The following is a 25,681-nucleotide window of genomic DNA, read 5'->3' as shown; positions in this document are numbered from 1 at the left end:
ACAGCTGAGCTAACACATGAGGAACCATTTTGTTGTATCAGATTCAGCCTTCAGTCGCACTACTAGAAACATGCTGCTGAGAGAGGATATTGTGCTGTGTAAAACTGAGGAGAGAAGCACATTTACCTTTGTAAACAGTGCTAGAAACACCCCTACAAAACCCCAAAGTTACAGTATCTCTCAACATTTCACTGGCAACACTACATGAATGCTGCAGCACTATTTACGAGGTAAATGTGTGTCTCCTCAGTTTTATACGCCACAACATCTTCACAAAGAGCACTCAGCTATTTTCTCTCAGGTGCACATTTCTTTGTCTTGTTTCCAAAAAAAACACATTTGTGTGAGGAATAAATAAGGGAACAAAAACTTCTCTTTAGAAAGGCTGCCAAGTATGTCTTGGCTTTTACATACTGAAAACGCTTCTTGGACAAAACATTGTGGCCACGATATAAAAAATGTTTTGTATTGTAAGTTGTGAGCATCATTAATAAGAGAACATTGTGGGTGTAGCTACTTTTTCTCTTTCCATCCTTTTCCTCATCCAAAAAATAAAACAATCTCCCTTTTATCCTTTTGTTTACATTTCATGTGTTTTACTGGAACACAGCACCCCTATAATAAATCCTAAAATACTGTACAGACTGAATCTTTTGCACCAATGCAGCCAAGGTACAAGGTTCTTCATTTGTCACATGCACAAAGATACAGAGTAAAATAAGCAGTGAATCAAAGCAATATAATAGTCAGAAGATAAAATGAACTAAACTCAATAAAACTAAAATAGCTATATAACTACATAAAACTTTATGTATAAATACAAATCTATATAAACATATAATATAGATTGTATAGATGTGTAGAACTTTATACACATACATAAAAACATAAATCTACCAGTATTTACAGTTAGAGTGTGAAAGTGGCAGAATCAAACAAACAGGATGTGGATGTTTTAGACATGTTCACATGTGTGTGTGGAAGTTTGTTAAAGTGGAGAGTGTGTGTTGAGGATCTGGTCTTTCGGTTTAGGTCATGTGACAGCAGAGGTGTCCCCCTGACCTCCACAGTCTTAAGAGTCTACTGTTGGGGAGTGTAGTGTCTCTCATGATGTTCTGGGCTCTCATCTTCACCCTCCTGCTGTAGGTTGTCCTGCAGGGGGGCTGTTCTGGTGGTGTATTCAGCCGATCTCTGCAGGGCGCCTGTCATGCTGCCTGTCAGGACTGTCTAAGGTCTTCAGGATGGAAGCTGAGACCTTGAATTAGTGAAGCTGTCAGAGGAAGCAGAGCCCATGTCTGGATTTTTTTAGCATGTGCTGGGTGTGAGGAGCTCAGGTGAGGTTCTCTGTGATGTGTACACCCTCTCCAACGACGATCTTCAGCCGTGTTCGTGTCTGCTGATGTGCTGTCTCCTAAAACACTTTACAGTAAGCCACTCTAAAACCACAAACTGAATGCCAAGTGTTGTGGAAATCTTGTGAGCTGGAGAAGAAGACGATCCCCAGGAGTTCAGATGTCTCAGGCAGAAGTATTTACTGTAAACTTGACAACAAGGGTGAAAATGATGAGCAGTACAAAGCCAGCATGTGAATCGAGTTGTGAATCTTTCTGAAGCTGTCTGGTCTGTATATATTCCTAGGTAGCACATGGTTACAACACTATTCTGTAGCTTACCCAAATGAGGCTAAGCTACAGTCTAAACCTATGTGTGTGACGACGCTGTCGGCCCCTTTAACCCGGTCACTGTCACATGTTCTTACCGTATGTTACATGTGTCGTGCCCTTTGCCTCTCTTCACTCATCCTTGTCTAGAACTGGATTTGGGCAGTTCTCTCTGAGTTATGCTTTTCCCTGCCTCCTTATCTATAAGACCCTGGTTTCCCTGGCGACAGAGGATAAAGATGGTTCCATCTAGACACTATCAGTCATAATAGGAGTTAAACATTGAACCACTGTGTCACAATGTGAGTTCTTTATGAATTCTTGGACTTAATTTCAATATAAAATAAATAAACTGGCAGTTTCGGCAACATGTTCAAGTGGAAAGTCCCACTAGTAAAAGGGCAACATGCACAGTGTGCAAGGCTCCAATTTCAAGTGGTGGCACAAGTTTTAGGACAAACAGGGTAGGAAGTGATATTTATATCAAGACTTATTTCTTTATGAATGACAGTCATATTAGATAATAAAAGAGAAGGCATTCGTGTGTCCATGTTTTACAAAGGGTTTAACCAGAGTCACACCATAAAGGAATGACAGAAATCATACCACATCCATACAGGGTTAGTAATATTGAGCTGTTATTTTTTTATATGTAATGTTATCGGATCAGTACTCAGCCGATACACAAGTATCAAAAACGCTATCGGAGCATCTCTATATTCTTTCCTTAATCCATCTGCCCTTAATGGTTCCAGCCTTGTTTTACTGCAAACTGGCTGCAACCAGAAAGAGGCTGAACAGAAGACATTAATATCAAAAGATTATCCCAGTGCCCTGCAGCAGTTTTCTCTAAAGTTGTAAAATTAGAACCCTGTATGCTGCTTGAATGCAAAAAAAAAAATTCAAGATAAATGTTGAAACGCTGTTTGTATAATGGTGGTCATAAATCATTTCCTAACCACTTTCTCACAGGCAGTGTTTGCCATAAGAAAAATGCATGTCTACACACTTTTGGTGGTTTAACTGATTCTCAGTCACAGCGTTAGGGTCAATTAATGACTTGTAAGACCATGAAAAAGCATTTGAGGAAAAACAAAGAACAAAATCCAGACAAACTAATTGGCCTCAATGCTGAGTCTAAAAGGAGGAGACATTTATACAAATCGTACACAGTCCATTTGTCTGACTCGCTGGTAAATGGGAAGAAAATCCTTGGAACCTGATTAAGTGTGCAGCAATGAGCGTAACAATTATTTTGTTTTGTCTGGTAGAGCGGGAAAAATGTGCGGAGCTCAAGGGAGTTAAATTGTTTTCTCCAGAGCTTTTGGTTTTGTACAAAATGATGTATGGCTCATAGCTCGCTCCTGTTAAATTGGATTCAAAGGCGAGTGTGATTCAGTGTTTATGACTTCAGTGAATCAAGCCCTTCAAAGACAAAGATAAATAAATAAATAAAAACATGAACACATACTTGACTATCTTAAAGCTAACTGATAATCTGATCTAGTAGGAGTGGGTACATCCCAGTTTCCGTATTTGATTGATCCTCAATCCTCAATCCCCAGTCCTCCATCTTGAAGGTCGTCCCATAGCTCTTATGAGTGAGGATACACAAGACCATGGTTCACAGCAGTCTTTCAACGGTCTGACACAGCCTTTCTGTTATAAATCTCAGTCATTCAACACTGGAATCTGCACCGTAACGTCACCATTGTATGAAAGGAAAAAAGGCTTTACCTGGAGTGTTGAGGAGGCGGGACTTCCTGCAGTGGTAGGACAGTTCCTGTTCACAGTGATCTGATTGGCTAATAGCAGCCAACAGCTGCTCCTCTTTAGTCAAGTAGTCAAAGTGAACCGAATGCTGGTTCACACCAGGAGACGGTCGGACTCTGGTCAGGTCTGTGTTGTTGTGCTGGATCACCATCCACGTGTTCTCCTCTGGAGAGGCAGACACAAGGAAACACAACCATTGCTATGCTGCTAATGACACTGTGTGGTAAAAGGGAAGGGAAGGTTTCTCTTGTTCTTCCCCTTTTCATTTTTTCATTTTGAACTTGAACTTTTCTGTTCTCTCTCTATTTCTTGTTGATTTTTTTTTATTAAAAAGATGGAAGAAATATGGACAGAGAAAGAGATGAATGGAGGAAAAAGAGAGACTGAGGTAAAGATGGGAACAGAAACGGAGCCTTGTAGGGAAAGGAGGATGAAAGATGAAGTGGGTCACAGAAAGAAGATGACATCATCATTTACAATTATGTAAATGTTACGTCATGTGAAACGCTGAGTGATGTTGGGAGGATGAAGGGGAGTGAATGTGTGTGTGTGTGTGTGTGTGTGTGTGTGAGTCACCTGTCATGTTGCAGTAGACCAGCTGTGGTTTGATTGGTCCGCTGCCGTCCACGTCGATGTAAAAATGTCCCGAGGAGTTGCCGTTGTGTTTGTACGCCTCACAGGACTGTTCATACACAGCTGGGAGGAAAATAATGCGATCAGCTTCAACATGAATCACATCAACATCAGCACATCTGCTGGCACACAGGAGCTGTGAGGGGATGGAGATCACACCCCGTGGAGGATTATGGGTGCTTCTTCATACGTATGTATCACCACTGAATCATAACCAGCATGAAGCGTTTTATTTCTGCAGCAGCGTCCCATGAAGTCAAGATCAGTCCAGCTGGAGAGGACAGTAATGACTGATGGGAAGTCAATGACTCAATAAATAAAACCTTTATCAGCCCCGCCTCTTCCTCTCTATCTCCACAAGTCTTCCTCTTCCTCCTCCTCCAGTCACACACACACACCTGTTCTTCCTCTGCAGCCACATAATCGAGCCCTTCAAGTCAAATCCATATCTAAAGGTTCCCACACTCTGCTCACCTGTTTATCTCGCTTCTTCTCCACAGCCAAAGGCCTTTTATTCATCACATTGCCTCAGTGTATTTAGAAAAAGGTTTTCACAGAAACGTCAGCAATAAAAAATGAGAGCAGAGGTGAGGTGTGTGGGAAACTCTCCACTTTTGGTCTTGAGGTGTTTGGCTCAAAGGGAATCGGCACAGAACCAGTAAATCCCACCAATGAGCTCACCTTACCTCTGCAGTTTTATTTGTTCATTCTGTATTTGGAAATTTAGTCACAGCTACAGACTCATTAACCTCCATCAAAACACTCACACACAAACAGGTTTTAGAGGTACTCTGCAGTGGGCAAAGAATATTATGCAGGCATCACATGAAGCTTGCAAAGAGGTCGCTTTATTTAAAAAATGTCCCCAGGCTGCAGCCGAAACAAAAACCAAGAAATACTTTTTTTGTTCTGACAAAACTCACACTTTGCTGCTCCTACGCTAAAGGGGGAAAAACCCAGTACAGCTGTAATTACTGAGCAATATTGCTGTTAAATGCATCTGTGATTGCCACCCTGAGAATAACAGGTTTTCTTGGTCTTGAAGGTCGAGCTGTAAATGGAGCAGCTGCCTTTAAGAGTCAACTTAAGAACCCTTCACATGAATGATAGAGAGAACTGACGTGTACATTAAAACTAGTAACATTAATAGTACTCCCCAGGCTGTTTTTATTCATTCATTTTTAATCTCTGTGCTGTCTCACTGAGTGCTCTATTTCTGTTATTTTATTTTCTCTTCAGTTTGCCTCTGTGCTAAAATCCAGTTATTGTGTGTAAAAGGAAATTCATTATCTGCTGCTGTTGCTCTTTCTCACATTTTACCTCTCCATTGATTCTAATTTTTCCATTTTATCTGTCATTGCTCTCTCACTCTCTCTCTCTGTTTCTAATCCTATCTCCATGCAACATACGAGTCATTTCAACTGAAAATATATCTTGGGAGAAATGTATTGCCACCGTGATTATCTTTTTATATACACATAATGAGGAACTAAAGCAAGATTAAACTTTTTTCATGGTTATGTTTAGATTCTCAGAGCACTTGGTTAAGGTTAGGGGAAGATCATGGTCTTGGTTAAATACTGAATAAAAGTGATTTAAAGCATGAGACAAAACAAGTTTTATTCATTAATATTTAACCAAAACCCTAACATTGTCTAAATCAAAGAGCTTTTGTCACCTAAGCATAACCACACCATAATAATAGTAGTAGTAATAGATTTGCCAGAGTAGAGTGTGCACTCCTGAATAAACTACAATATAAAGACCATCAAAGCGAGCTCTGTATTACTAGGTAATCTTGTGGCTTTGTCAGTTTTAATCTTATCACTTTTGTTATAATTAAGTTGATATTATTATGTTTACATGGTGCTCATTCCTAAATAAAGGTCTGTTCAGTAACTGACACACAACTAGTATTACCACCTTGTGGTTGTTCGCCTTTACCAACCAGTCAAGTTGCAGGAAATATGGTCATTATCTTTGCAGAACATTATGATGTCAGAATGAAGTTGACCTTTGACCATTTGGATGAAAAACATCATCACTTCATCATCTTATTTGACATTTGTGTTAAACTGTGTCATACCTAGCAAAGGAATTAGCTAGTTATCGCAAAAAACATGTTTTGAGAGGTCAGAGTGACCTTGACCTTTGACCTTTGACCACCAAGTTCTAATCAGCTCATCCTTGAGTCCAAGTGGATGTTTGCGCCAAATTTGAATGTTAGTGAGATATCGTATTCACGAGACAGATGGACAACCCGGTAACATAATGCCTCCAGCCCCGGCTATCGCCGGTGCGGAGGCGTAACAATCCTGCAAAGTACTAGTGTGCTCTCTACCGGATTAATTCCTAAAGGTAACAGATTAAAGTACAGTACACAATGAAAAGAGATCAGGAGGAACCCGGGGTGTCAAATGCTCCAGCTCGATAGCAGGTTAATCCGGCCCTTTTGTCCAAGAGCCATGTTTGTCTGACAGGTGACTTACAGCTGTGGCAGGTGGCTCCGCTGTAGCCGCTGTCAGAGCAGTTACAGTGGAAGACGGTCCAGGACTGACTGCAGAGGCCGCCATGTTCACAACGACTGGGAGAACACCTGAGAGAGAGAGAGAGAGAGAGAGAGAGAGAGAGAGAGAGAGAGAGAGAGAAATAGTCTCCATAGTTCATCGTAAAGTTTCCCAAGAATTTTATTTCAGTCCCCAACTGATGGACTCGTGTGTGGGAGGAACTTGAAGGTTTCATTTCTGCCGTCAAGAAAAAAAATACAGAGAAATGTATTACAACATTCTTCTCTATACTGTATACTGAGACAGCAGATTTACAAAAGAAAATCAATGTTTGTTTTGGCAGCCTGAATATTTGGGAACAATTCACCAGGTTTTGCTGCCAAAAATCTGTCATCAAGGACAAAAGCAGTCGATGCCAAAAACCACCCCTAATCACTTATTGTCAAGAAAAGTCCACTTTTTTGGTTTGTTTCAAAAGCAGCTGAAGAATATTTCTATATTTCAGTTGAGTCATTTATCTTACAATGAGTGAACACACTCAGTGGATACATTTCAGATTTTGTCTGTTACATAAAGCTATTTTCATTAAAAGGGACAGAAAGCATTTTATATTACGCATAATATTCATTTTATGGCCAAATGTGTGTGTAGGAGGATCCGAGATAATGTAACTACTGGACGCAGAGAGTATTTCATTTTTAACATCTGGAGGTCATATTTTCCATTTTGGCAACATGTTGTTGTGGGAGGTTGTTGAACTGAAAAAGAAAAAACTTTCTAAACATTGACTGGAAAACCACTGCACCCTTTCTGCAAAAGATTAAAAACTTTGTTATCATGCATTCTGTGTGGCCTGAGCACCATTGCAGAGCACAAATCTAAGCTAAACCTTGTTAAAACACCTTGATAAATGTATCAGGACAGCTGTGATTTAGAAAATACCTGCCTTAGAGTTTGACTGGATAAAAATAAACTCCTCCGGAGTATATCACTCCACGGTTCAGCTGCTCTCTTGTAACATTTTCTGTGCTTGAACTTCTCCAAACATCTGTCACACACTGTCAAGCTTTAGCAGGATCATCCATCCATAAATCCATCAAGGTCTTTTCTTCTTCATCCATTTTTACACCATGTGTGCCCATACATCAGACGTGTTTCAGACATGTTTCATCATTAGACACGTCATGACTGAACTCATTTTAAATCCTTGTGGTGTCAAATAAGGAACGCGACCTTTTACATCAACTAATTTTACCTTCCCTTTACTTTTACTTTCACCTTTTGAGCATCACTATTTGTTACATACACTTTTTCCTAAGGTGTTGTCTGCTTAGTTATGACCACATCCAGCTGTGCCACCATACATCACAGCTGAGTGATGAAAAACACACGATGTCACCACTAGTTAGCAGGGTCAGCCGGATTGTGAGACGCGGCCAAGTTACTCTTTAAAGTGTCGCTTCAGTTGTTTGGTTGTTGGGCTCTTGATTAATCTCAGGCCGATTCTGAGATGATAAAACACAGTTAACATTCTAGGCTTATATCTTACCCAGTGTAATGAGACTTTTCTCCAGGTTGTGTTAGTTTACCTGATTAAACATAGCTGAGCCTGTGGTGTACACTGTCACTGAAATGATAAAGACCTCACTCTACTAAACAGGGGTGGGAGAACCAAACAAAAGCAGATAATAGGTCTTTGTATTTCTACATGAGGAAGCATGGTGCCTGTCTGAATGTTACATTAATGCCACTTTGTCATTTGCTCTCTGTGCAGTTTTGTTGACTTGTGGGCAATAGTAGCTTTGTATTGTAGTATAACTTTGTAAGCAGTGTGTTTTATATTTATCCTGTCTTGGCCTCACCCTGTTGCATTTGGCTTAGCTATTTTTATTCACATGGATTGCCTCCATTTGTTCCAGCAGGCCCGACTGATTCCTACAACAAGGTTTAACTCTCTCTCTCACACTCACACTCACACACACACACACACACACACACACACACACACACACACACACACACATACACAATGATAACCACTTTTCTCCAGTCCCATCTCATCAGCTCTCAGGTCTGTCTTTGTGAATGACTTTGTGTGTTGGTAGTTTGTGGGGCGGGAGCCTTGACGATTCTGTATATATCGTAATATTAAGAGATGCAAGTTTTGAATACTAAATATAAACGTATGTGACAGTGTGTGAGTGTGTGTTTGCTCAAACCCAGGCAGGAATATTGAGTAGAAAACAGATGACTGTACAGAATCTGCAGCCTCCCTTTTATTTAGATAAAAGCCCTGAGTCAGCAGCCTGTCAGCCTGCTACAGGCTGATTTTTACCTCCATTTATCTCTATACTGCTTTAATCTAAAGTCAGTGAATTAGCATTCACATTAATTTTACAATATTAACCCAGAGTATCACTTTATTCTGCTGACTTATATTTTAGTGTGTGTACAATGTGGGTTTTGATTCTTGGAGCGGCGTTCATTTCTTTGAAGAGCCATGATTACGATGCTGATGATGACGATGATGAAGAAGAAGATGCATTTTTAAGATGAAGAAGGAGGAGGAGACTTGACTTCTAGCCTAATTTAATGAAACACCCCACAGAAAAAGAAGACAAGAAACAAAAACCCTAACCCCTGCCCCCCCCCCCCAGTCTGCACACACCAAACAAATACACACATGTCCGACCCACACATGCAGGTGTATACAACATTTTGGGTACCTCCGATGAGATTACTTTCTTCAGCTGTTAATGCATTCTTGCTTTTTATTTCATGAATTTAAAAACTAGAAAAAAATTAAATGGTAATTTCAGCATGTGCAAAAATTTGGGCACCCTACTAAGTCAGTACCTAACTCCCCAAACCCTCCTTTGGCAGATATCGCAGCTGACAAACACTTTATAGCAGCTAAAAGTCTTTTTATTCTTCACTGAGGAATTTTCGCCTAAGGATCCCTAAAGATAACTTCAAAATCAGAAATATTTTTACGCTGTCTTGGACACACAAAATCAAGATCTACCTTGCAGTCAGGGGAGCCAAAAGCTTCAGCTTATGTTTCTTGGAGTGGTTCATGGTGGATTTTGAGCTCTGCTTCGGATCACTGTCCTGTTGTACAAGCCAGCCTCTTTTCATTTTCACTTTCTTGACCAACTGCAGGACATTTGTATCCACAACCTGCTGATATTTAGTGGAATCCATTCTTCTTTTGTATTTGTGAAATGTTTCCTGAGCTGATACACAATTCAAAAGCAGAATATTTCCAACCCCAGTAAAGTTAATGAAACAAAGTAACTGCACATTTGTATTTGAAGAAAGGCTCATTTTTAATATCTGTTTGCTGGAGAGTCATTTTTTACTTCTATTCATTTCAAAAATCAATAAAATATGTAATTGCCCAGTGGTGCCCAAAGTTTTGAAAACAACTGTATTTCATAAAAACAGATCATTGAAACCAGTTTCTTTCACAGAACCAAAACAACAACAGTGTCACAGACTGATAACTAGTTAAGTCCACACTCAAACTGCAATACAGCCTCATCTACACCACAACTCCACTGAAATGTCAGACACAGAAACACAGACACACACTCAGCCCTGAGGCCCTCACAGAGCAGCACTTTAAACACTGAGTCAGGGTCCATCAGCTCGCTATCCTGCAGCGCCATGTGAGCCAATTTAGCCTGACAGCACTTTTAACTTCAGTCCTCACAGACCACATTGATCCCAGTACGTACAGCCATGCAGAGAAGCCTCCTCCTATCTCCGCTGTGCTCCATGCGTTTGTTGACAGTCAATAAAAACCTGGTGTGCACGCTCAGAAATTTAAAACAGCTTACGGTAGTCATGTTGATGGCAGTGAAACACAAAAAACACACACCCCGACTCACATTTTAACACTGATTTTCTGATGTGTGTGTGTTAATCTAGCATTTTACATGAACTGAAAATAATCAGGCAGGTTTGGTATAAAACAAGGTGTTGATCCGATTATATAGTAAAGAGGCTCCTTGTTCCATAGGTGCTGTTAATGTGTGTTTGCGTTGGATAATTATACTCTTTGGTACCAGCAACACACCCAAACACACCCATACACACCACTGCAGATATAATAACCTGGTCTGAAGCACTGCCACAAATAGAAGCCGTGTCGTGAGTCCATTTTCCACCTGACTTTACATCTCATGGGACCAAAATTCAATCAGCAGGATTACACTCGGAGAATATGGGGTAGATTTTTTTTTTTTTTCGTCTTTACTGGAAAACAGGATTTTTTTTTGTAGGTTTGTTTCAGTGATCAGTCAGATCCGTGCAAGAACTGCATTGTACTGATTTAATAATCTAATGAATGCAGAGAAAGGGAGACATTTTAATTAAAATCACTGGAGCAGATTCTCTTTATCTACCAAAGATATGTGGTCGGTTCAATATTGGTGTTTATGCTAATGTTTACACACAACATACTGTGTGTGTGTGTGTGCGTGTGTGTGTGTGACTGTGTGTGTGCTATGCCCTAGAGGCGAGTGTATAATTGTTGTAATTGTCTCATTAATTGTGCTGCTATTTGCTGTGACTGCTCTCTCTCCCTCCCTCCTCCCTCTGCCTCGCTCATCTCCTGAGCTTGAAGTTATCGCTCTGATCCTGCGCTGTCACTGACTGTCATTTATCATCTTACCATCCATGATTTACACCAAAAATATTTATCATGAGGTCTAAACTCGCTCTACACATCAATTCATTTCAGTTCAGCTCTCTGTTCACTCTTTGACTTACATGAATTTTGCTGAAACACAAGTGCCAATTACATTAGATAGTATTTAAAATCTAATCATAAGTTAAAAAAATCATAGAAGACATAATCAATATCTTTATATTAACAATTGGTCACACGGCTACTTGTATTTAAGCTCTACAGAGCTTTACAGCGACTTTCGGTTTTACTGTTTCTTTACTGATTTGTTTCACTCTCACTGCTGTCATCAGCCTCATTTCCAGCCACAGCAGGCAGTGAAAAACAACAGCAAATCTACTGCACACCACCTGCTCAGCCGCACACCGTAGACACACAACGTTAGAGACTAGCTGGTGAACATAGCGGAGCATTAAGCAGCTGACGAGCCAGATATTTCCCTCAAGAGCTGGTGGAGACCAAAACACTGAGCTAAAAGGAGAGTGAATGTTGGACCTGCATTTATCAGATGGACACACACACAAACGTGAGTCAAAATTACTCTGTATCTGCTGAACTTGTAAATAGATCAACTTCAAAGCTGATGATCACATTGACCATTAAAAATTTACATGAATGTCTTACTTGTGATTGTTTCTACAATGGGAGAAGAAGCACATCTTTTCTGCATCTCATGTCATTGGACACAAACATCAGATAGACACAAACACAATGTTTGCCTCTTGTGTTCCTGTCTTCTGTTTTATAGGTTGAAAATGTTTTTTGTTTCTCTCTCTATGTTATACAGTTGTATTCCTGTCGATGTTAGTGCTATGATATTTGCATAATTAAAGGCCGCCAGCCCACCTTTCCACCAACATATCTTTATCTCTCCCTCCGAGATGACTGAAATGACATTTACATAACTGACATTATAACTTGACATTCTTTATATTTGCATTAATACTGATATATGGATCTAGGTGCCGATCAAAGCCTCTAAAAAACTCTATAACCTGACTTCCAGCCTTTTGTCCACACACTTTTGGCCATCTTGCAAGTTGTTCATGACTGGTGGGTTCTAGTAGGAACAGAGCAGAAGTCCAAGCGGAACAGAAATCAGCAAGAATACAATTGTCACACCACTGGTCTCCACTGAACAATAATTCTGTATTTCCCAGAGGAGATACTGTGATAATGTGAAATAATAGATACAATATCTTATGATTCTTTGTGTGTATCAGTCAGTGTGTGTCCTTCAGCTCACTTTTAAACTACTCTGCCAGCAAAGAGAGAAGGGAAGAAAAATGATCTACAAAAATGTTGCTTTAAAAAATTCTGCTAAAAGAGAAATTAAAGAAAAAACAACTCAAACTTTCATGGTAAGATGTTGTGCCACCATGTGCTGCCAGAGCAGCTTCAATGCTCCTTGTATAAGTTGCTGAACTCTACTGGAGGATGAACGTTCCCTAAGTTGGTGTTGGAGAGCGCTATCTAACACGTCGGTCCAAAATCTCCAACTTGTGTTCAACTAGGTTTAGATCTGGAGATTGTGAACATCATTGCATATAATTAACTTCATTTTCATTCTAATTAAACCATTCACTGACCCGTCATACCCTATGAATGGAGGCATTTGTCTTAAGGACCAATGGACAAATGTCCTCATGGTGTCAGATCTCACTCCCAGTAATTTTTCTATTGAAGGCTTTCACTTGCTTACTCTGTATTTTAGACACTGAGACTAAAATCCAATCAAATATTAACTTGTAATTTCAGGTTCTAACAGTTATTCCATCTTTATCATCAAAAAGTTGTTTTTTTTATTGATTTATGTCACCAGGGTGGCCGAGTGGTTAAGGCGTTGCACTTAAGATGCAATGGACGCAGAAGTCCTCGTGGGTTCGAACCCCACTCCTGGTAGATGGTTTTCAATTACTGGGACAATCACTTTTGTTATATGTATTATATATATATATATTTAATGCATTAACTTATCACAATATATTATATGAGAGCTACATCAGAGGTACTAGCAAAGCAGCAACAATGCCATATGCATCTCAAGAAAAATATCAGCAATAAAGGCAAATTATTTGTTTTTTAAAATCAACATGCAAAGACAACTGTGTTAACTGACATATAAGAGAGACCGCAGTCATATTTTTCTTTACCAATGAAAGCTAAAAACTGCAGTCACAGGGATGGCTGAGTGGTTGAGGTGTTTGTCATGGTGTCAGATCTCACTCTTCCTCATACTTTTCTAATGAAGGCTTTCACTTGCTTACTCTGTAGTTTAGACATTGAGCCTAAAATCCAATCAAATATTGACTTGTAGTTTCAGGGACTCAGCTGTTTCCTCTTTATCTGCAAAAAGATGTTTTTTGACCTGTTTGCTTATGTCACCAGGATGGCCGAGTGGTTAAGGCGTTGCACTCAAGATGCAATGGACACAAAGTCCTCGTGGGTTCAAATCCCACTCCTGGTAGGAGATTTCTTAATTGGGGGTTAAATACTTAAGAACAGAGGCACATTATCTTTGCCTGGTGACCAGCAAACAGCAGAGAAAAATTCATTTATCCTAATAAAACAGTTTCACCTGGAACCTTTGTGACTGCTTGTTGCTTCCAGTGTTTCCTCTACATTCATTTAGCAGTGGCGGCCCGCCACTGCTAAACCATAGCCGCCACGCCTTCAAATTTCTTTTTTTTCTTTTTTTTTATTGTCGCAAATCCACCACCGCCACATTTCTCCCCCTTCACAGCACAGCCTGTGTGATGATGAGCGCAACAGCGGGGGGAGGGGAGGAGAGGGGAGGGAAAGAGTGGGGTGGTTGGGGGATCCTATTGGAGTTAATTACTCGCGAGAGCGCGGCCTTGAAAGTGACGTCACGTCAGGCACCAGGTCAGAGTCAGAGAAGTTTAGTCGTGAGGAATAAGGCAGCGAATTACTGGAGAAAAGGTAGACTTATTAGCCAACTCAGTGACGCTAACTTGGGTAAACTAATTGATAGCATTAAGCTAATATCTACACGTCATTATGTATTAACTGCTGACTGCATTTTCAGACGAGCTTGTTCAGATACTTCTCTAAGAAGAGAAAGACAACAGATGAAGAAGACGCTAGTCAGGTAGCCTGTCATAAGCCTTTTACTGACTCGTAAATGATGATGGTTAGGTAAAAAATAGTATTTTAATGTTCACACTTGTAATCAGATGTGATGTGAGTGTAAACTATATAACGCTGTTAGCGTTACGTTACTCACACTTTTAATGTAATCTTATTAGACAAGTAACATTAGACATGGAGGAGTTGTTAAACAAAGTGGAGGAGAGCAGAGCACAGCAGCGGGAGAGCTGGGTGAAGGTGCAGGAGAGAGAGATGAGCCTGGGTGCAAACTTTGCCACTGACTCTACCCCCCCGAGAGCATGCCCCCCACTGCTGAAAAAAATCCTAGAGGAAACACTGGCTTCCCTCGGAGGTCAACATGGTTTGAAACGGGTCAATAATTCCTGTGTCGAAGTAAGCCATTTATCATTTCTGTCACCTCCAAGAGTGAATGTACTCATCATGGAAACTAAACTGATGTGAAAAAGCTCAGGCTGTGCAGAACATGAGGGAAAGCTCATATCAGCTGTAATAGAAAAGTAACAAAAATGTGCCTTAACACACTGAATATTATTGAACTGTTTTTTGGAAACTGACCTGTCGATAATTCCACACATGTCAACCTGCAGGTTGCTGTAATTTCCCAGCTGCTTTTGCTGCACCATGATCAGGTCCACGTTTCTGTTGTCCAGGGTTAAGAGACGCATGCAGCCCTGGAAGACGTTAAAAGGGTTTCGGCATTCCTGACTGTCGTCTTCAGCAGGACAACCTGAACAGAAGAGAGAGGAGTTAGACAGTTAGTTGGATGGAGCGCACATGACAACTGCTTGCTGATACTGATGAATATTTAATGATAAACTGGGACATTTACTGTAAATATTCTGGCTGAGAAATATGCTATACTCAGTCTAGTGTTGAGCAGCTTCCATTTGGCTGTTTGACGCGTGGCAGATTTGAATTGTTCACAAAGATATAGCTGACCTGTTTTACACTTACCACCAAAGAAGAGGTGACTTTCAACGGTGACAGGAAACGAGGGGCTGGCGTGAGCGGAGCCTCCTTCCTCTTTATCCACAGCGATGGTCAGACGTCCTTCTCTGGAGTTCAGCTCCACTGAATGCCACTGACCATCATTCAGAGCAGAACCTGGGAAACCAAAACCTCATTAATACACACAGCGGGGAATTAGATTTGTTTTTTTTTCTCAGGTGTTCATGGCTGCACATGGAGCCATTAAGACCTGCAGCAGATGTTATAAGAGCATTTTTGTTCCAAGGAGGAAAGGGCAAGCATGGGCATTCATGTAGTAATGACCAAATTAGATATCCGATCACTCCACAGCCTGCCACACAGGCATCATGTTGCTATTTGGAAACAGCTTGTAAATCATGTCTTTCTCACAATGAAACACTATTTAGAAGAATATTATGAGGCAAGACCAAAAAATAATTTGCCCAGACAAAGCATCTACCTCCTGCATCCTCTGTGTCACTGGCTTCATTAATTTTAAGGTTAACATGAAACTATGGGGTATACCTCTCATAAGGCTTGAAACAGCAATACACCATTAGAGTAATCACTAATTCAACTGCTAATGGTTACAGGGATGATGGATTAAGGTTCTGGGTGTTGCTACCTTACCTGCACTTAGCTCCAGCAGTGCCCTGCCAGCCTTGTGGATCTGTAGCCGGAGCATGGCTTCACTCAGGTACAGCCATACGACTCCCCCTTGCTGAGGGAGGTCAAATGTGAGCAGAAGCCCCGCCTTGTTCCACGTCCTGAATTGTAATCCAACAGACAAGTCCCCTGAAGAGGATGCCGTCGCACCCGGCAACTGGAGGAAGCTCTGGGGGCCGGGGAACGTCACTGCGACGGAAACTGGCTCAGCACAAGAAAAGGTCACGTTGCCCTGAGACGGAGAGATGCAGAGTGGAGAGAGAGAGAAAGAGGGGAAGTGAGACAGGAAAATGATTATTAGAGAGATAAAACAACATGAAACATGAATATTAATCAGTTGCAGAGGGCGTGTCGGTGCGACCTCATGTCGCAGTGATCTCATCAGCAAGTCTCCTTAAAGAGGACATCAGTATTACCATAATGATAACAGCAAACCTTAAGATAAGATTAGGAAAGAAAACTGAAAATACCAAAGTCACCTAGCTTGGATGTAAGAGAGATAAAGACTGAAAATGAAAGAGGGAGAGCAGACAATGTGCCCAGACCTGCTATATCTTGACATCTCTGTTACAGTCTATTGTTTTGAGTAGTGGTAATGACTCCAGGCCCATTGCTAAAGCTGCAGCAGTAATATATTACAGTCCCAGCTCTCTTCTGGGAACATCAGCCTGCTATCATCTAAAAGCCCTTTGTGGTGCAGTTAAAGTGATGTACAATAATTCATGTTGGAGTGGGATGTGCTACCCCACAACACAAAGTAAAAAGTTACCTAAAAACCCTGAAAAGCCATAAGACTCCAACACCGACACACCAACCCTTCTCCATATACATCTATTTTCTTTGTACTAATTCCTCCCCTTTCAGAGCCACGTGAAATACCATTTAGTCCCTGTATTAAACTGGACCATAACCTTAAGAGCCATAGCATCATTACAAAATGGCCTCTATTAGATCTTCAGTCATGCATGTGAATCTGTGTACCTCTTTACTGAGAATTCATGTTTTTTTTTTTTCCTGCTGTCTGGATCTTTACTGTAATGAGAGAGCGTTTATTACTCCCTGCAGAAACGCTTCACAGCCTCTACATGATGAGCTCGCTCCACTCATTGTGAATGTAGAATCATCTGAAGGTCCTAATGGCCAAGATGAGGAGGTATTAGTGAGAATCTAACTGTCTACACTCCTGTGCCCTTTATTAACCTGCCAGCGGCTGAGTGGTAAAGCCACTATTTCACCACTAAGATTGAATTCCAGTGGGTCCAAGGGGAATCTAACACATACACACAGGGGCATTCCTACAGGAGTGGCCAATAAAAAAACTGATAAAACAAGCCTAATACAACCCAAAGCTAAATAAAACAGAAGAAACCAAAGAGAATTGTAAACAATAAAATTTACAGTATACATGCTGCTCTGTGGTTATGCATTGCACTGGTTAAGGATAATTGTTTAGTAGTTAGTAAACAAGTCACAAAAAAAGCCCCAAAAAACCCTGAACAGAATATTTTGTCACTGTTTGAAAAGAATTTTATCGACAGCCACACTCTGAGACGGACTTGCAGATTTTGGTTTCATCGGCCCTTCTCCAGTGATTGATGCTGCACTCTCTCACACAAAAGCCGAACAGCCAAGAGCATTAGAGAAAGCTTAACTTTAAAAACACAAAGCTGCTTTTCTCTATTCATGCTGGACAGACAGACATTGCATCGCAGTAAATATTTCAGCATAGGCTACTATACTGTACCACTGTGAGTCCACACAGGGTAAACACCAACATTTTGTCACCTACATTGTCTACACAACCTACACAACCCCATGTTTAGCTAAATGAACTTACCATAAGGGTAACTTGGTGGTCGTTGTGTTTAGCTCGTTCTATTAGGTTGAGGTTGTTGTAGAGCAGGTTTTCCAGGCAGCCATGGAAGGTCCTCTTTGAGATGAATGGTTTCTGAGAAGTGAGGCTCTGGACTGCCCCTACACTCAGCTGTATGGGCACAATAACACAGAGGATTACATGCTCATGCAATAACATAAGAACAATATCTACGTTTATAATGTACTGTAGCTACAGTAGTTTTAAACTTTAATAATTCTTTGGATTCCTTAAAAAGTACTGTGCAGTATGTATCTGTATTCTGTTTCACAACACCTGTTCGATGTCCCAATGGTTGAACTCTGCAGGGATTTGAACCCTCTCCGTGTGTTTGTCCACAGTGAGGTTGAGGTGAGAGCTGTGTCTCTCCAGTACTACATGATGCCAATACTGATCATCTAACAGGCTGCCCAGCGAGGCAAGGCGCCGGGGCTCAAAGGATGAAGTCCCACCTGAAACAGAAGAGGTGGAGGAGGAGAGAGCAGTCAGCGGGGTGAAGCTGATATAAAAACAGGATTTTCTGATCTCACTATTAAGATTGTTTTTCGTTGTTTTATCTGACCCGGCGAGAAGTGAAGACCAGCCCAATAAAAGCCTCTTTACTGTTATGAATACTTAAATTTTTTCAGCATCCCACAGAGAGGATCACACTGAGGTCACCGTTCCTCATCTCATAGGGGACTACTGGATGTCTGCATATTTGAATTTGAGAACTGAAGTCAAATATGTGATGAAGGCTAATCTGAAAAACTGCAGCGGAAACATAATGAGACATCATTAATGATAGATGAGCACCAGCAGGTCCAAATTAGTGGATACATTTCTGCATCCGACAAAAAAAAAAAAAAAAACTTTGTTCTTCTGCTGAGAGAAGGAACTGTAGAAAGAGCTGAAAACAGTCAGTCATTAAAAATGTATTAGATATTCTTCAGGGAGAGACAATTCCAGCTTCAGAGAGACAAACACACAGTTTGGAAGATGATGGACAAATGTATCTTTGATATTTCAGCCAGTTTTTGTGAGATCATATATATTTGCTGCTTGGGTGAGAAAAACAACTTCATCCGAAGAAACTCAGTTAGGATGTGCACATCATGATGAAGTGGAAGCCTGTCCTGTCAACACAATCATTGTGACGAGTTATTTGATCACACTCTGGGCGAGTGAACAGAGACAGTGCAATCAATATGAGAGGAAGGATGGCAAGACTTAAAAACACATAAGATCGCTTTATTAGCACTGATTAATTGAATAGTTATTATGTTATTGGAGATGGAGAAGAGACGGAGAGGACTTTCTGATTGTGTGTTTCATTGGATGGATGATTTGATTACTTGGTGAATGGCTGAGAAGAGAAAGAAGGAATCAATATTAGAGATCAGTGGGAAGGCAAATAGAAAATTTATATTAATATGCAGTGCTCTCTCTCTCTTTCTCTCTCATTCCCTTTCGTTGTTGCTGTTTGTCTTTATTTTCCTCTGTAGTTTTTAGCAGTATTGACGACATCAAGGAGAAGAAATTAATCTTTTCTTAAGCAGCAATGATCAAACATGTAGGTTTATGACTGGGCAGGCAGTCAGTTTTATTTTTTTGGACCATGTGAGGAAAAAGTGTGGTGTGGAATATGAAACAGCAACTGTGTCCCCTGTGTAAAAGCTACTGTCAGCGAGTCCTTGAGCATGACTGTTATATGAATTGAGATGGGGGTCACCAAAAATCAATAGATCACTTCCTGATGGGAGCATGAATGTGCACAGAAAATAATAACAAGCAATGGGTCAGCAGATACCAAAAATGTAAAGATTAGTGTGCTATTGGCACAGAGGGAAAGTCATGGGGTCTTAAAAAATCAAACATGTTTAATCTTCAGAGCATGAATGTGCTCAGAAATTTCAGTGTGGTATGTTTTCAAGGTATTGGTCTTACTAGCTCCTCACTAAAGTGGCCCAAAGTCAGACTGTAGTTGTGAATCAGGATGTGTAAGACGGGGAAGTCTGCTGCTGAATGACAGCGAGCACGTTCAGCAAAATCGAAAAATAAATAGTGGATAAAAAGCTGCTAATGACTACAACATTTTTTATGTTGAGGAGGGTCAGACTGGACGTGTTTGCCTCTGCTGAACACTCTCTGCTTTTTCCCTCCAAAGTAGCACAGTATCATATCCTGTCTACAATTTCATTACAGCTGTTCACTAGATCTGATTACACAGGAAGACAGTGGCCTTTATCGATGGTTGCTGTAATCAGCTCCAAACATCATTTTCAAACTGTAAACACAGTTTGAAAAAGCTAATAGTTTAGCACTGATTCACACACGACTGTGTCTGGTCTCTTCTTTCTCATTTTTGTCCCTCATAAGGCAGGTGTGGTGCGATGACCTGCTGGCTAGTCATTATACATGTCTCTGCATGTTCTAGTGTTTGCTGTTGAGGGTACTTTGGTTGTTCAGTAAAATCTCTTTCATAAAGGCTTTCAGTAAAAGTCTTTTTCATGAGGCCTTTGTCAAGCTGCGTTCTCTCAAAAACAAGCAGACCAGGTGATTAAAAGTGGTCAAAACATTGAATAAAGACATTTCACTTTAAAAATCGTCCTGGAGGGGCTGCGAGCTACTGATGGCATTTGGTCAGTTTCTTTCTCTGATAACTCCAGACGTCCAATGACTAAAATTGTTAATCCAGTTAAAATATATAATGTAAAAACGACCAAGATCTAAATAGTATATTATAAAAATAGGGCTTAAACCTAAAACTTAAACTCTGTTTTGACTGCTTCTGTCAGGATACCACAAACGCTGACACACACCAAATGAAACGGACCGTTACCTTTATTAAAATTACAGATTTCTCTAACTGCTGGAAACATTTGGGACAATGTCAGTGCATAATATAGGTCTAGTCATTTTTGTACATTTTAATTCAAAAAAGTTATTTTTCATTACACCTTTAATCAAAGCAGTGCCTCGGCTTACAGCTAACATCAAGCACTGGAGCAGGACCCTAAAATTACTGAGGTAAGAGGAAAGGACTGGCTGAGTTATGAGCCAACAGAGACACAATATACCGACCTGACATTTTGATGAATGTAAAGCAGAGAGGGAAGGGGATGGTTTTGAATAGCAGACATAAATCTTGAAAACCAGCATGTTTATTCTAGCTGTTTAGACAGCAACAAGCAGACTGAGCGGTGTTTAATGTTTGCAGTGAAAAGCTTCTGCAATTTAGTTACTGGACTGGATTCTCTAAAATCATTCTCTTATCACTGAGCAAAGATCATGTAAAAAAAAAAAAGACAATTTAGATTTTGGTTTGATTTGTGGACACAAGGCTGAAGCAAACAGAATAAAAGAAGAACAATTTTCCGACAGGACTTTTATTTAGAGACCCTGTGGCTCTTTAAAAAGGCATCTCACTTGGAAAAATTTGGTGAAAAAATGACAAAATAAACTAAGGTATGTAAATGTTGACACCGAACTTCACTTCACTTAACAGTTTACTATACATGACGAGACAAAACTGAACTGCACAAGAGTCAAGCTCTGACTTAAAACTGTTTCATCCGTCAGTTTTTTTTGTCAGTGCTTTGGTTTCTCTGTTTTCCGGGACAGAGCTGCTGTTTCTGTTTCTGTGCAGGGCGGTTTCTCAGAGTTGCCTCATAAAGCAAACCGCAATATGTTCGGACCTGGATGCGTTAGTGTTAGCAGAGCGGAGCGGAGCAGGCCATGCATGAGCTCAGGGTCAGTGCACACAGTAGATGACTTAAATTACACAATCAGTAACCTAAAATGCCAATGTGGAGAAAAAGAGAGAGGGAGGGGGTGGGCAAAACACAGAGCGAGGAAGACAAAGAGGAAGGTGGAGACAAATAATGAGAGAACAAAGATGAGGGGCATCTGACCATGAAAACAGAGGAGAAAAGTGTGAAGAATTGCAAAGAGACAAAAACACACAACAATGTCATGAGAGAAAAACAGAAATCACAAGACAGAAAGATGGGGAGTGAAAAGCTGAAAAGGGCAAAAGGCCTCTTCTGATATGAAATAAATAAAGTAACTGGAGTCAGACAAAAGGAAAGGCTGGCTGTACTGTAACATGGCACAGCCTTTCTTCATGGTGGAACACTGACATTTGGTTTTGTTTACGCTGACACTGACTCTCTCTGTGACATATATCTCCACAGGAAACAGAAGATGTGTGCAGATTGTAGTTATGAGAGGGATTTAAATTGAATCTTTCAGGTTTGATTGGCTCACTCATATGTGGGTGTGGTTTAGTCAATACAGCAGTGCTGCAGTGAAATCGGGATGAGGACAGGAGAGACATGAATAAATTAGACCTAACCACCGTGCTCTTTTGAAAATGTCAACAACGTTTTTGCCAACTAATCTCCAAACACAGACATCTGACCCATGATAATGCTCTGCTGCCAGTTTTATACATTTCTCTATATGCCCCCAAGTTGAAGATAAGACATTAAAAGCATTTAATGTCTTACAGGAAGAGAAAAAAGAGGAACTTTGATATTAAAACATACTTAAAAGTCATTTTTTGACATATATATATACAGTACATGTATTGGCATATACCAAAAGAGAGTTAAAGAGCTGGTACAAGAAAACATGATTAGTATGTGTAGATGTTGTCTCTCTTCAAGATGCATGTCCTTTCCCTTAAAGGGATAGTTCGGGTCACTTGAGGGTTGTGTGAGGTTGACTACTTATCAATGGTCAATGTATTTATTCTTTTACCCACTTTAAAAGAATGCCCACTGAAAAAAGACAATATCAGTTTAGGTGTACGCTATATTTTGAATATTTTTACCCCTTTATCTTGCAGACAAACAGCCCTTTCCTTTGGAACTACCCTTTCTCAACTGTTGCACTACCATATTCCTACGCATAGCTACGTATAACTGATCTGCGTTGTAATATGGCGTACACGTCAACTGATATTGGCTTTTTTCTGTGGTCACACCAGTACATCATCCGCTTCTGTGGCGTTACTCCTGCCTGCCTCTCCAAACTGAGAGGGTGCCGATCCAAATCTGCTGCAGCTAATACACTGACTATATATAACTACTTCACACAATCCCACATCAAATAACCCGGACTATCACTTTAATGTGCTGCTGTCTGTCTTTACAGGACTTTGTAGGTCTTTCTGCAAGAGTTACAAGAAGTTGGATACGGTTGGAGGAAGGGTAGAAAAGATGGATGAGGGAAGAAGGGAGGAAGGGGAGAAGCAGATGGAGGAAGGAGTGGTTTGAAAGATGTGAAACGGAGAAAGAGAGAGAGGAGGAGGCAAAGAGAAGAGCCATATGGTGATGATTCAGCATGGCAGGCTGACAACCTCTGGTTTAACCCCGTTTACACACACACACACACACACACACACACACACACACACACACAACTCTGTAGAGACAGTAAGCCATGCATGTAGCCTAGCCCTAACACATGCTACAGTAAACGGGAACCATCCATCACAGCTGTAACTAGACAGAGATGCAGCAGCAGAGTGTGAGCCAAGATTTAAACCAATCATGTGGCGGCATGCGTGCCAGCCACCTCACCCAACCAAAACCAGTCTAAAGTTATTCCAGAGGGTTTATATTGTCCTAGGCCTGATAGATATTTTTGTGCCAATATAACCGTCAAGTAATTCACATATTACAAGAAATAAAATGTGTCATTGTTGATCAAACTGTTTCAGCTGAAGGTTTTTACTGTAGAACAGCAGAAATGTCTGGTGGATGACACAGACGGAAATGACATTCATGTGTTTATATGCGACATTTTCCTGTTTTTTCTGAAAATGTCATCAATATAAAATATTAAACTCGGCATTTCACCTAATAATGGTAGACTTGGTTTAGGTACCTTTATCTCCCACTATCCTTCTACCGATAAACCTGGTCTCTATACAGATTCTCATGTTATTCTCCAGTGCAGCAGATATGTATATATAGATGTCAGTAGATGTCAGTGTCTGGTATGTTGGACCTTGTCTGAGCAGCAGCTGTAGCTTTCCTCTCTCTAACTCCAGACTGAGGCTGAGGCCTTCCTGTCCCTCTGCGTGGAGCAGCGTCCCAGCATTCTTCAGGGTTTTAAACTTCAGTGAGACGACTTCTCTGAATGTTTTCCTCGGGCTGGGACTGAACCTGTACACCAGACCACTGCTGCCACTGTCAAAACTCACCACATCAGAGGCTGGAAAACAAAACAGGGAGACGGCCATCAGGACATTGTGGGTATGTATCAGGTATGTATATGGTATATGGGAGTCTCAAAGACCAGGAAATGCGTCTCTCTTCCAACACAAGGAACATGCACACCTGGAAAGTTTTGTCTGTTATTGTGATACACTGTTTTGTTGATGAGGGAGAATCTCTGAGGTAGAACTGGATCTGTATTCTGTTCAGCACATAAAATAAAAATGTAGTACCCTCCCTTTAGCTGGGGATTTGAGATGAGGTGAGCAGTCAGTGTGTGTGTATGTGTGTGTGTGTGTGTGTGTGTGTGTGTGTGTGTGAGAGAGAAAGAGATTAGGTGTAAAGACTTTCTGAACTTCCCGACTGTGAACCTTGTGAATCCTAAAAGAGCAGCGAGTGACTTAAACATCGATTAAAATTTCCAAATCAACACATAGCCTCAAACACGAGAACACACACCCTCCAACAAGTCCACATCAGAGCATTTTTGTAAACAGTGCAGTTCCTGTTGACTGCAGATACAAATACGCGCTACTACATGTGCAATGATGCAACGGTATAACTGAGTGAAGACTTGTGGCACAACTGCAAAGTAACTGAATCCTACATTTATCAGGCCCTTTCACACGGAGCAGGATTTTTGGCTAATGAATATGTTGTTTAAAGAAAAATTATATATAGATACACACATATACACACAAGGTTAAAAGGTTCAGTCAATTTTCCGATCAAATTGCAAAACTACTGACATAATGATGTGAGAATAGTCTTAAATTTGTGTTACAGTAGATATATTTCATATTTTTGTGCCATTCATCTGTGACACAGCTTTTGATCTTTGCTCAACAAATTAAAGTGACAGCATGTTTTTTGTTTAGCATAAAAAGACAATAACAGAGGGTGTGAAATGTGGTCATTTTAACTTTAAAAGCAAAAGGTTGATGGATACAATTGAGAAACTGATTTTTCCAATGGGAGTAGGAGTGATATTAAAAGAAGGTGAATGAGTTAAACATATGTTTTTGTGGCTGAAAACACTGTGATGTGGGTTTATTTTCACTGTGTCAATGCCAGAGTTAATACAGCAAATCTGTTGTAAAATACTCAAAATGGAAATGCAACCAATTAAACTGTTGACACAGTATGTTTCCTGGCTTAGGGGAGAAAGGTGTGAAACACGATGGCTGTCAGTGATGATTACAGAGGAGGGAATTAAAATGTGGAGAAGGTGTCAACAGTTGGCAGTAAACCTTTGTGTTTCTTGGTGTATGGAAATACAGAAGACACACCAAAATGACACCGAAAGGAAAAGGCATGACATATGATGTGCTAATGTAATGATGTAGAAACAGAATGTAAACCGATAATACAACATTATGAAAATAAGAAGGTTATACTGTGTGAAAATCAAGAAACAAGTGAACATAAGGCTCTAAATCATTATACAGTATCCAGAGGATACAAAGCATCACTGTGATTATTAAAGTGGGAATGAAGCCAATTAAAAGTCCGCCATATGAAGCACACGCACACACACACACACACACACACACACACACACACACACACAC

The 25,681-nt window shown here is 40.5% G+C and overlaps 1 protein-coding gene and 2 non-coding genes across 3 annotated transcripts in view; 2 read left to right on the top strand and 1 right to left on the bottom strand.

Moving 5' to 3' along the window:
* Positions 1 to 25,681, bottom strand: part of LOC111233859 (contactin-associated protein-like 4) — a 97,597-nt gene that overhangs the window by 25,531 nt on the left and 46,385 nt on the right. The window contains exons 5-13 of the mRNA XM_022761759.1: positions 23,902 to 24,108; positions 18,181 to 18,356; positions 17,869 to 18,015; positions 15,996 to 16,263; positions 15,351 to 15,500; positions 14,952 to 15,123; positions 6,557 to 6,663; positions 4,011 to 4,130; positions 3,399 to 3,599 (exon numbers count right to left, since the gene is read on the bottom strand). Coding sequence (XP_022617480.1) covers positions 3,399 to 3,599; positions 4,011 to 4,130; positions 6,557 to 6,663; positions 14,952 to 15,123; positions 15,351 to 15,500; positions 15,996 to 16,263; positions 17,869 to 18,015; positions 18,181 to 18,356; positions 23,902 to 24,108 — 1,548 coding nt within the window. The remainder of the gene's footprint in view (positions 1 to 3,398; positions 3,600 to 4,010; positions 4,131 to 6,556; positions 6,664 to 14,951; positions 15,124 to 15,350; positions 15,501 to 15,995; positions 16,264 to 17,868; positions 18,016 to 18,180; positions 18,357 to 23,901; positions 24,109 to 25,681) is intronic.
* On the top strand, positions 13,085 to 13,169 carry trnal-uaa. The gene has a single exon. It is a non-coding gene; the product is annotated as a tRNA-Leu (tRNA).
* Positions 13,651 to 13,734, top strand: trnal-caa. Its single transcript has one exon. It is a non-coding gene; the product is annotated as a tRNA-Leu (tRNA).

The sequence above is a fragment of the Seriola dumerili genome, unplaced genomic scaffold (assembly GCF_002260705.1).
Source record: "Seriola dumerili isolate Sdu_G_001 unplaced genomic scaffold, Sdu_1.0 BDQW01000432.1, whole genome shotgun sequence".
NCBI classification, from domain to species: domain Eukaryota; kingdom Metazoa; phylum Chordata; class Actinopteri; order Carangiformes; family Carangidae; genus Seriola; species Seriola dumerili.
This window is presented reverse-complemented; position numbering and strand designations above follow the sequence as displayed.